General features: G+C 34.3%; 1 protein-coding gene across 2 annotated transcripts in view; it reads right to left on the bottom strand.

Annotated features, from left to right (window-relative positions):
- Positions 1-12,334, bottom strand: part of LOC116847602 (homeotic protein caudal) — a 33,461-nt gene that overhangs the window by 6,612 nt on the left and 14,515 nt on the right. For both annotated transcript variants that reach the window (XM_032822747.1, XM_032822748.1), the window contains one exon: positions 2,486-2,631. In XM_032822747.1, the coding sequence (XP_032678638.1) occupies positions 2,486-2,631 (146 nt within the window). The remainder of the gene's footprint in view (positions 1-2,485; positions 2,632-12,334) is intronic.

Genomic DNA, 12,334 nt, shown 5'->3' with positions numbered 1-12,334 from the left:
TGAGTTTTCGTTATTCCGATTCTTCACAAAAAATGTAATATATGTATAAGAAAAATTTTACTTAAATAGTTTATTTATTACTGGCTATATATTACATGTTATCAAGGTTTTTATGATTAAAGTTCATGATTAGAATTCATCAAACTTTAATCACGAACAAAACAAGAAGAATCAGGAAGAGCTAATTTTTGTAACAATTTTTATATATCCATATTATATATAATATAAGATTAATATATTACAAATTTGAAACTATTATTTATTTTATTTGTCTCTTGACTGAAAAAGAACGATATATTTTATATACTCAATTAAAATATTTAATATTCTTTATTCTTAAAAGTTCAAATATCAACAAGCAAATGTTGAATTCTTAAATACATTTTTAGAAAAGTTGTAAATTTCTATGTAAACTACGTTTCTCTTTATATATTCACAACAGAAATGAAATACTTGAGTGAAAATTTGCAATTATTTCTTTTTACATAATTCTATTCTATAGACTGAAAAGTATATTTATAATTTTTCATAAATATCTATTAGTGCTTTTACGAAAATAAATGAGAACAAAAATTAGTCCAGTGTATGGCAGATTAAAATGCTATGTCAGGATTAAAAATATCTTAATTTGCATTTTATTGCATAGTTTCAAACAAATGTTAGACAGCTTATTGCTTGAATTTAAATATACATAAATTGCAGTTATAGAAGCATTAATTATGTAATTAAACACACAATTACACATATAAATTATGTGAAAAATTACAATTTTAATTAACATCTACTTGTGAGTAATAATCACGATCTTGGCATTAAATTTTGCATCTGATTTGAAGTCAAACACGTTGAATAAACACATTGAACTTAAACATAGTTCAATCTAAAATTATATTAATAGTTGTCATCCGAAACTTGTCTCATATCAGATACTCTGATTTTTATTCAGAGTTATTAGGTGTAAAGATTAATTCGGTCTTTTCTTAGAAGAATAAAAATTTATTTACAAAAAGAGTTACATTTTCAATTAACAAAACAATCTCAATTATTTTCAATGACTTTGCGCTATCTTTTGGATAATTGTTCAATTCCATCTCGATAAAAGCTGGGCAATTTTGAGTCAATTTTGATAAAATTATCTATGCGATTTTTAATATTTCAAATTTCTCAAAAGTGCGTATCTGATGAGTGATGTTGGCAAAATCGAAACAGATGGTAATGTGAAGGGACCAATTCTGACAAATAAGCCGCGTAAAGATCTTTCCACAGTGTAAAGATTAAAGATGATCTTTTTAATTCCGTTTGCTACGCGCAGTCAAGCGTTATCATGTTGTAAAACAACATTTCGATTTCTTTGTTTAGTAATCTGTCTTTTGTTCTCTAATCCATTGGTCAATCGCTTGAGGTATTGTTAGCCGCATTTCAGCAGCTTTAGCGGCTCCAATTGAGATGCAAAAAGTATAGCATGACGAATACGCATATTGTGTATGTGTTTGTACGTGTAGGTGTGTGTGTCGGCAACAATTGTGTTTATTAATATTTGTTCTTTATATATTACTGGTTTTATCATCTTACGTTTTGCGAAGGATATTAGTGGCACGAAATCTGAAATATAGCATAGTAAAATATTTAAGTAATTTTAAATGATATTTAAGGATGCATAAAATTAGGAGCATTGAATTAATTTGTGCACCTAATAGATTCAAGTTTTTCAGTTGAATTATATGCGTGACATTTATATCCTGTAATTATATATAACATTTATACACTGTAAAAACTGATGTGTTAAATTTAACATTTCATGTGTCCCAAATCATCCACTCTCATTTATGTGTAAATTTAACACAAAACAAATATGGCAAAAAGTAACACGTCTAATATATAAAAATTTAACACTTGAATACCGTCAGGAATCACAATTTGTGTTAAATTGACATATGTATGATATTAAATTAACTAAAATAAAACATTACTTTAACATTTGAAAGAAGTACTACATGGTTTTGATGAAATGAAAATGTTAAATTGACATAATCTATGTCTGACATATTAAATATATCAATTTAATACAACCTGTGATTCCTAATGATATTCAAGTGTTAAATTCTTGTGTTAATTTTTTCCATATTATACGTTACTTTTTAACACATTTGTTTTGTGTTAAATTTATACATAAATGAGAGAGGATGATGACACATGAAATGTGTTAAATTTAACACATCAGTTTTTACAGTGTATCTGTAATCGTGATTCAAAAAAATCGTGATTCTGAAAAAAGCTCTCATCTAACACTGAATTGAAATCTGAGTATCTCACTGGAGACAAGTTTCAAATAATAACTATTAATACGGGCCTACGTGTTGTAATCTCCGATATGCGCTTATTACCGAGTGCGGATGACAACGCGATCCAGAGAAAATATTTGCGGATCCGAGCGCCGCGAAGAAAGGTCATTCGTCTACGTGTCCGTTCGGCACAATTTACTCACCTGACGTTCCGTTAATCCAAGTGTTTTGGCGAGCTCTGCCTTACGTCGCATTGTGATGTAACGATTGAAATGGAACTCCTTTTCGAGCTCCAGCCTCTGGTAATCCGTGTAGACCACTCTGTATTTGTCTTTTGTGCGCGTCTTTCCTGAAAAAGAAGATAACGGCCGACGTTATTACGCGGTTAATATCTATCGTACTGATTCTCTTGTCAATAGTACGTTAAGGAGATAACGTTTTCAGCGAGTGCGTATACATACATCGTGTGCCGACATTATAAAGTAAAGGAACGAAGTTTCGTAATTATTTTCGCGCTGATTTGGCGAACGCAAGAAGCGTATACACTTTGCTTGAACCGCTCTGCTTAAAACAGGAAGACGTCCCGCGTATGCCAAAGTAGAGACACAACGAGGTGCAAATATCTTATGTGATCAAAATTTAATCAGAAGTGAAATTTAATCATTTATTATTGAGCATTACATGTACAGCACGATACATCGTACAGCACGATACTCATTCCATCTTGACTACTTTTATCATAAGTGCGCTAATATCAAGGAAAAGGAGTCAAAAAAGCAATTCCAATTTCAATGATATAAATTAATTTGATTTATTATTTAGAATGTGTGTAAGAGAAAGAGAGAAAGAGAGAAAGAGACAAGCATTTACGATTTGCAGCGACTAACGCGTGGTGATTATTCGTGGAGAAGGAACGAGAAAAGCGCCGAGAAGTAACGTCGAGAAAGCCGGCCGCACGGTGTGAATGCGGTTCTTACGGCGTGGCGTCGTTCGTGGCGGTAACATGCGCACAAAATACAGAATGGAGAGAGGAATGGGGAACACACACACACAGGGATGGTAACGGCAAGGAATCGCTCGGGAGAGAGGGACACGATTAGATAAGACCCCGCCGGCGAGATCAAAGGCGTGCACGTTAATCCACCACTCCTCGATAAGGGAACACCGAGGCCTTCGTGGCATCACGAATAAGCAGCGACCTTAGACTTTTTGACGGTACACATAGGTGAATCCAGCATGGCTGACACCCGGAGGAGAACATCCTCGCAAGGATGCGAAAACAACGGATACCTGCGCGACGTGCTTCATCAGGAGATTGCTGCAAGAGAGAACGAGAGAAATCTGATTCTATCGGGCAGGTCTGGAAGTTGAGGATATTTTTTCATAATTTTCGAAGCTGCTTTCCAAAGGTAGCATGCGATCATAAGAAGAAATCTGCCTCAACAAGTCTTAAACTAGAATAAATGTAATTTTTTGTTTATATTTTTTGTTGGATACGTTCCTTGGGTCTTCCATTATCCTGTAAGATAAGTTTTTCATCAATTTTTTTGTTATCTCACTGGCTTCTTGAGGAAAGGATTTTGTGAGTTGTAAGCTTTGACGATGAAGTTGAAACACGTACACGAAAAATAAGAAAAATAATTTGCTGGTCTAGCAAAATCTTTCCGTTATTATATGGATAATAAAAAAATTTGCTAAGAATACTAATCACTATTTCCTGGATATAATTTGCTGAATCTACAAATTATTTTGCTATAAAAACTATGATGGATTTATATAAGCATTTGCAGTTTTGCTCCGATAACAAATAAATTTGCTAAGGATACATTATTTTGCATCAATAGCAAATTAATGTGATTCTTACCACAAATACACTTAACAAATTTTTTCTATCCTGGCAACGAAATTACTTTTGCTCTGATAACAAATAATTTGTAAAATTAATCACGTCAGCTACATATTTTTGATGTCACTACGAATATGCAGTAGCAACGACGATTTTGCTAAAAGAGCAAAATTATTTCTCTCTCTCTCTCCCTCTCCGTATAAATACCATATCAATATTAGACACCATATTAGATGTTTACCACATTAGACATTTACCGTATTACCATATTAGACATTTGCGAAGTGAGAACTCTTTATTGCGAAAAGGCCAGGAAGCTTTTCTGATTTCTTTGGTCTGCAAAATAATTAACGTTCTACTTCGATTACCCAAAAATAGATATTTATTTCCGAGAAATCGTGGAAATATTGAATTGATAAGACATACAGAAGCAAACATAGCTCGCTCATAAAGAAAAAAATTCCTTTTGAAAATTACATAAGCCTATTTCTATTACATTCTTACTGTTATACGACGTTCTTGTCACGCATGATTGTGCACAATACATTTGCGCGACGTAACCTAAACAGTGGTGGTATTTAAGAGTTCAAGTCGGACGATATGTGTTGACGCTCGAGCGATATAGGCGTCGCGGCGCGTTCACCGTTAAATCTGTGTGAGATCTGTTCAAATAATGGAGAGCAATATATTACGGACTGTCGGGTTTCGAGTTTTCATCTACTTAGCTCGAGATCGATCGTTATCGCGGGCTCTTTCAGCTTTCCGTATCTATGATAATGCTTGAATCACGCCTTTGCCCCCGTGCGAGGAGACGCGCTATATAATAAATCGGCACGTTTGCTGCGATCATTGTACCTTATCCGCCGCTACCGGATTTCGGCCGGGCCAGTCTCGAAGTGTAAGTCAACTGCTACTTTGTTCTCACGTTATTTTATTATCAAATCGTGTACATGTTAATCTATAATAGAACTTAATAATCTTAGAGAGACTTCTCCATCTCAGAAATTAATTTGCTCATTAGGAATTTGAGTGAAAAGTTAACCCTTTAAGTATCACTGATATTAGTAGGATCCATTTAGGATCGGGCAGTTGAAATCTTATAAATGTGCTATTTAGAATGTTTTTGACAGTATTGCACTAAAAAAGCTACTAGAATGTTCCATGAATTATGCGCCTTAAAGGGTTAAAATGGGATCAGGAGTTCGTTATTCTTTATTCTTTTGTGAAACTAAGAGGTTAGTCGAAGATATTCAAGTCGCATTTTTGCAATAATAATCGTGCAATAAAATTCTGCAATAATAATTCCGTAATAATCGTGAGAAAAAATTCGAAATTTAACAAACGCAGAATCGGCAGGAATTCATAAGAACTTGCTCGTATTCTTGAAGAACAGTCTCATTCACGCAGCGTTTTATCTCTTCACGACGATCAATTTAATTCTTTTATGGTTACATAATAACTAGCTTAAATCTCTGTTATATAAATAAAGCGAGAGAAAGAGAGATGAAGGAAAAATAAATATTAGACAGCGTTCTCTCGCTATAATTCTGTCGATCAATACAAAACGCGCGATATGCAGCCCGAATCTTTTCGTTCTCTTTTCTTTTTTCCCTTTTCCCCAGTCACGCTGCGTGCATTATTAGACTCGCAAATATTTGGCGCGTTAAGAACGCAAGCGTCGCGCAACCTGATGCACGTAAACAAACGTGAAACATCCTTAAACCTTATCGAAAGAGCAGACTCTTTATCTCTGTGAAGATTGTAATCGAATCAAAAAAAAAATTCCAAACCGTGTGCGGTGCCGGCCTTAATTGCGATAGATTCCCCTTACGTGCGCGAATCTCTCATCGCGTCAAATCTCCTCATCGCTCGTGAAAGATAATTTTGCGACTCCAAATCAGTCTTTATCGCGAGACGAAAGTATCTACAGCATTCGTTTATGCGATATTTAATGAGAATTAATCAGTTAAAGGCAAGCGATCGAGGTGAAGCGCATAGTCGCAGGCAATTGGAGATGAAATGTTCTCGACATTTCAAAAGAAATCGATCGGAATAACTAGAATAGAGTTGAGCGAACTCAGTTACGGGATTGTACATGACGAACTAATTGTTTCAATTTATTCAGCATCATTTTGATATTCTTGTGATCTCTTATTTGTATCAAACGAGCTAAGTATTCAGTAAAATTGATTAATCGTGGTGTCAATTTAACTATCCCGCAAAGTAATCGAATGAGTAATCGAATGAGTTGTTAAGTGTAGTAATGAGTAAGAAGTTTAACTCAACTTTTCTCCCGAGTTGAACGAGTTACATACATTATCAGAGATAATAATGTGATATTTCATTAAATTCTTTCTCTATGTGTGCATACTGTAATGAAAAAAATCTTTTTCGTTAATTTAAAGAATGTCTAATGCCGTTTATTATTCAAAAGAAATTCACGATTTCAATTTGACAATAAATATATAATAGTCGACTGAAGATATCAGGAAACTTTCAAAAAATAATCAAGTATCAGGCAGTAACACACACGGTCACATATCATAAGTTTCAAGTGATGAAGCTTCCTCGTTTATATCTCTCCGCGATGGACATTTATCTGCGCAACCTATCGATGGCCGCTGAGTTGTGTTTCCGAACTGTGTATAATTTATTCAACAATTTTGAGGAAGCTGTTGCAACGATTTGTTGAATGAATTGGAGGTAAACATCCAATTATCAATGATATTAATTCTTCTCATCGTCTGATTTATTTAACCTTCCATCCAGAGGATGGAGTTACTTATATTACTCAGTTAGATAAATATATTTCGTTAGTTGGAGATTATACAGTTATAACGTCCGTATAACTACATTTCAGTTTCTATTAATCTTTTACCTTTGACATTTTAGTTGAAATTCCCACATTAGATTGTTGGACGAATTTCATTTTTATTCGACTCGATTGAGCAGTTAATGCAACCAAATTTACTCAACCCAAAGACTTAGTTCATTTCACTCAATCTTTTTTCAACATTTTCAATATTTTCACATTACGTAATTGCTACAGTAAGTGAAAAAGTATGAAGGAAATAGAGTATTTGATAAACACATGAGTTTTGTGTAAAACTTCAGTTTTTTAATACTTGTCAAAACATAGGCAGCGCTTTAAAATACCGAAATATGAATCATTTGTCTTCTTATTGCGTGACACGAAGGGAAATCTAACGGAAAAATCAAAGTTCCTTTGACTTTTTTTCACGGTTAACGCGGGCACCAACTTGTGTGCGAGTCCGAACTAAAGGTTTTTACTTTCGGACGGAAGAGTCCGTCGGAAACTCTCAAATGGTTTGCACGGTGTATAGGTTGTTGTTTGAAGGGGCGAGTTCATTCGTTTCTCGGTGCACGGACTTGTCCGCACGTGTGTTCGTGTGTGAGTCAGAAAGGATTACCGTCGGCGTTTTTCATCTCACCGATATCGGAGCTAGCACCTACGATTATCCGGCTACGGTGACTCGCCGCGGGGCCACGATGCAACCGATGTTCTGAATAGCGCGCTTGTAAGCGTCGAATCTGTGCGCGTGTTACCTGCCAAATCTTTTTATTGAGCACGAGATTTCATATTTTTCTAAAGAGTCAATGCCCGTGTTCAACAGAGGTGAGCGCTTAGTAAACGCTTACTGATTATTTCTTCTGATTGGCACATTCTCTGGATTTATCAAGGACACTGATTATTTTTTCTGATTGGTACGTTCTTTGGATCTATCAAGGAGCCCTCGTAAAAATTTAACGCAATTTTTAAGCAGTTACTGAACTGTTAACATTTGTCTACCCACAGAAAAATATATATTGTATATTCTAATCAATGTTACTCGTTGCAAGTAGTTTATAAGTTTATATATCCACAAATCTATCGTATGTTCATTATGAGCATCAAATTTATTGAAAATACATTCTGAATCCTAATTTAGTATTTTAATCAAGAATATCGAATTAAAGCAATAATTCAGTTTACCTGCTACGTAGAGTTGAACCAACTTTTTCTTTTATAAAGTTTTATAATATTTTTGCAAAGAGAATAAATTCTTCTTTTGAATATATGATAATAAACTTCCCTCAAATTTGTGGTGAGTATATTTAAAGAATGCTATTAAAACAATATTCCTAGTTGAAAATAATCATTACTTAAAAGAAGGAGAGAAAATAAACTGATTAAATGCTTTTTTAGCAGTAGAATTATATTTTTTTAGAGTAGTATATAGTAATATATAAGAATAAAATTATTTCCCAATCAATATATGACTAATATGACTCTTTTTTGCAATTACTACGTACGAAAGACGCGCAAAATCTGAACTTATTTGGATAAAGACAGAATATTGTATATTTTTGTCTATTTACTGTTTTGTTTCCGTTCAGTAAGTGAACTTAGATTTCAGATTCAATTAATCAATAATCAAATTTACTACTCACAAAATGGATAGGTTTGTTCTAGTAGTATTTTATTTCTTGTAAATGCTTTCTAATTAAAAGTTTTAATGCTTAAGAGAACATTAGCGCAGGAAATCTTAATCTGGTGCGTAATATACATTTTCATATTTTTTATCTTTTACGTAACGTCTTTCACTATGTAATAACATACGTTATTTTATTCATTCTTGCTGCTATACCATTTCCTCAGAGGTTCTGAGTCGGAGCTGTCACGACCGATTTCATCGGTTATTCGAATTATCATTCGAATGATGTGTTCTTATCGAAATAATTCTGTATTATTAATATTATCCTATTTGTCTTTTGTTCACTTTCATATAATTGTTACTTTTATTACAGGTTTTAATATCAAATACTTTACTTTCTGCAATTTTCTTCCTTTTACTCCATGTTTTTCTACACTCATTGTTCACTCAATTTTAAGTTCCTTTTTAACAACATACATAAACATGTTTTAGATTTATCCACAATAAGAATTATAATACGGGCATATTATAAGATTGAATTATATTACTGATATTATGTCTTGGGAAGGATCGGTCCACACATTGTAATTCAACCATTGAATAAAACCCTTCCAAGTTTTTGCCCAGTTCCTATGCAGTATTTTTACAATTAATGAGAATGTATGCATAATTGCATACATTTCTATCAGAGGTTCTAAAAATATACTCCAATCATAGACAACAATCGTCAAGCGCTTACTGAGAGCTCATTTCTGCTGAACGCAGACAATATGTCGTTAATTTGCAATATATAAAATTCATGAAATTTGCAATGTTCGTTTGTTTTAACAATGACGGGCGTTCGCCAAATTCCTAACGTTGACATTTATTAATCAACGTAGCGGTTACATCGCGCGCCAAAGTTATTCCGGTCGATTTCTTAAAATGCGTCTCGTCGAATCCGACGTTGGCCCATCATTGGCCCTATCTTCGAACCAGCCACTCGGTGATCCACTCGGGCTATTTCTCCCGAGTATCCGCGCGAAATGCGAACGAGCATGACGGAGAGAGGCGACGGATTTTACGGACGAAATGAGAGAGGGCGATAGATGGAGGGAGAGAAAGAGAGACGAAAGACGCGAGCGAGGGGGCGAAGAAACGGTGCTCCTGGGACTCGTTGCCACCCCATTATAGCGTTTGCTCTTCCATTTCACGCCGCGAAATGGCAAAAGCGCGTGCCCCGCTTTTCCTGTGGGTGTTTGACAACCCCCGGCGATATCGTGTCGACGCGGCGCCGCGCCGCGCCGCGCCGCGTCGCGTCGCGCCGTCCGTCATGTGCGCCGACTCGCGCGGGTACCATTTGTCAGCGGCGTCACAATTACCCCTATTGTGCCATCTCGCATTTGTATATCGTGTATCAAGTGCGAACCAAGAGAGATTCTTTGCCAACTACCGTACCCGCGCTGCAGCCACAAATCTGTGTATGCATACGATTTGCAGTGTCGGACAAAGTGTATATAAATATTCGCGAATGACGAATAATCGTCTGACATATCGATGTATTAATTCATACACATACGCATGAAGAAATATTGTTCTACTGCTAAGGAAAGCGATTACTAAGTTGACTTTTCTTCTTTTAAGTAATGATTATTTCCGAAAAAGAGTATTTTCTTGATAATATTCTTTAAATAAATTTGCCATGTACTCAAAAGAAGAACTTATTCTTTTTGCAAGAATATTAGAAAATTTGGTCGAAAAGTTGGTCTGATTCTATGTAGCAAGCAAACTGAATTTTTGTTTTCATTTAATATTCCTGTTGGAAGTGCTGAACTTCTAAGATTTACTCGAGCAAAAGTTGAATCTAGTGATCTTGAATCTAGTGATTGTCTAGTAATGACATAGAAAAGTTGAGTCTTACATTGCTACTAGCTAGGAATGTAACGCTCACTTCTCCTAGTGGCTGTACCAGAAAAATTATCTAGTAGGTACAAAAAAATAATTTGTAACTATAATTGGTACAGTTACTAGACAGTTCTGATATCCAAATATTTCAAACAAATAACATTAACTTGCTTGATATGGCTTTTAGGTTAGTGTTGTATCCTTCATGAACTTGTTTTTGCTATTTGGTGAATATTCTATTTAATTTATTCAGGAGACTTCTTCAGTAGAGATAAAAGTACAATTTGAGACTTAGAGAAAACCTAAATCTTAAAAATTCAAGCCTCCAGTTGCATCAATATTATTTTGACTTTAAGCAAGACTTAAACATGTGTCTATCCTTCTTTCTAGGTAAATAAAGATAGATATGTACTTAAATCTCGCTTAGAACTAAAATAACGTTAATACAACCCAGTCTCAGAAACTCGGAGTCTCAGATCGTTCCTTTACCGGAAAAGTTTTTTATAAAAGCGAATTGGAATGTTTGCGAAACGTCGGAAACCAGTCCGAAAGTCAGACTAAGCATCTTATCATACCGTACAAGTTTAAAATATAATATTAACTTGAATGAAAGTATTTTCGTGTTTACTATGTTTCATGTTTACTATGTACGACTTTGTAGGACTGTACGTAGATGTGTTAAATGACATCTTTTAAATAACAGACAAGAAAAACGTGATCTACGTTCCTTATCACAAAGTTATAAACATTAAAATGCTTTGCTTGAAAAGTCTGTTATTTATTCATACTTAAAGGGATGCTAAAGTGAATGACAAACTCGAAAAATGTCGATAACGCAGAGATGATCGTCTCATAAAGTCACGCTATCCTTTTTCGTATTTTTTGCACATACAGAACTTATGTAAATGTGTGTTGCTTTGTTTGATCGTATTCAACGGAAAGTCTAACCACGTACGTGTAGAAATTTTTCTGCAAAGTTTTCGGATATTTTTAAGCTTCTGAATTCTGATGCGAAGGTGCAATGTTCTCCAAAATTTTTCTGTTTGAAGCATCTATACTTTCGATATATACAAATTACGGAACTTTTGATTTAGGCAAATATCCCACACAACACCACGTCTAAAATCGGGATATTAAACGTCTTAAAGACGTCTTGTGTTTCGATTTTAGACGTTGTGTTGTATGGGATGCTAATTTGATGCAGCTTGAGATTTTATATTAAAATTTTTTTTCATTTTCGTCATATATTAAGCAATTATCCTATTTATTTATTTATTTATTTTTGTACGTACTTTTACTGTATAAAAGCATTTATAATTCTGTACAATCAGTACGATGTAAATTTTGTAGAAAAATATTAGTGTTCTGTCAATAAAGTTTTCAGCATCCCGTTAACATATCTGCAAACTAAAGCGTCGATATGTCGTTTGTATAAATGCATACATGTATAAATTTATATTCATATATAATTTTATATACATGTAATTTATATTCATACATGAATATAAATTCATAGATATATGAAGTATATTCTAAAGCATTTAGCGATCGTCATTCCGAAGATTTTTTGTAAACTTTTCCTGCTCTTTCATTTCCATGCGAAATTATATTTTGCCCCGACCTGCTAACCGTACCTGCGGGATATCTGTCAATAGTCAAGATTATCGTCGGTTCTGTTGTAATGATTTCGGGGTGCACCATGCATACAAATTTGAGTCCCCGGCTATAAAATGGCTATAAATGTAGCAATGGTAAACTCTTTGGTAAACTGAAAAGCCCACGTTAAATGATTCAAAGTAACGTAGCCTGATGCCAAAAATTCGAAAGTTATTTACACGATTTTGTCTGTCATACATTCATACGTTCTACACGCTTTGCTTTTATAT

This window comes from Odontomachus brunneus, unplaced genomic scaffold (assembly GCF_010583005.1).
Source record: "Odontomachus brunneus isolate Ranch 3 - 2012 unplaced genomic scaffold, Obru_v1 Obru_scaffold_081, whole genome shotgun sequence".
NCBI lineage: Eukaryota > Metazoa > Arthropoda > Insecta > Hymenoptera > Formicidae > Odontomachus > Odontomachus brunneus.
This window is presented reverse-complemented; position numbering and strand designations above follow the sequence as displayed.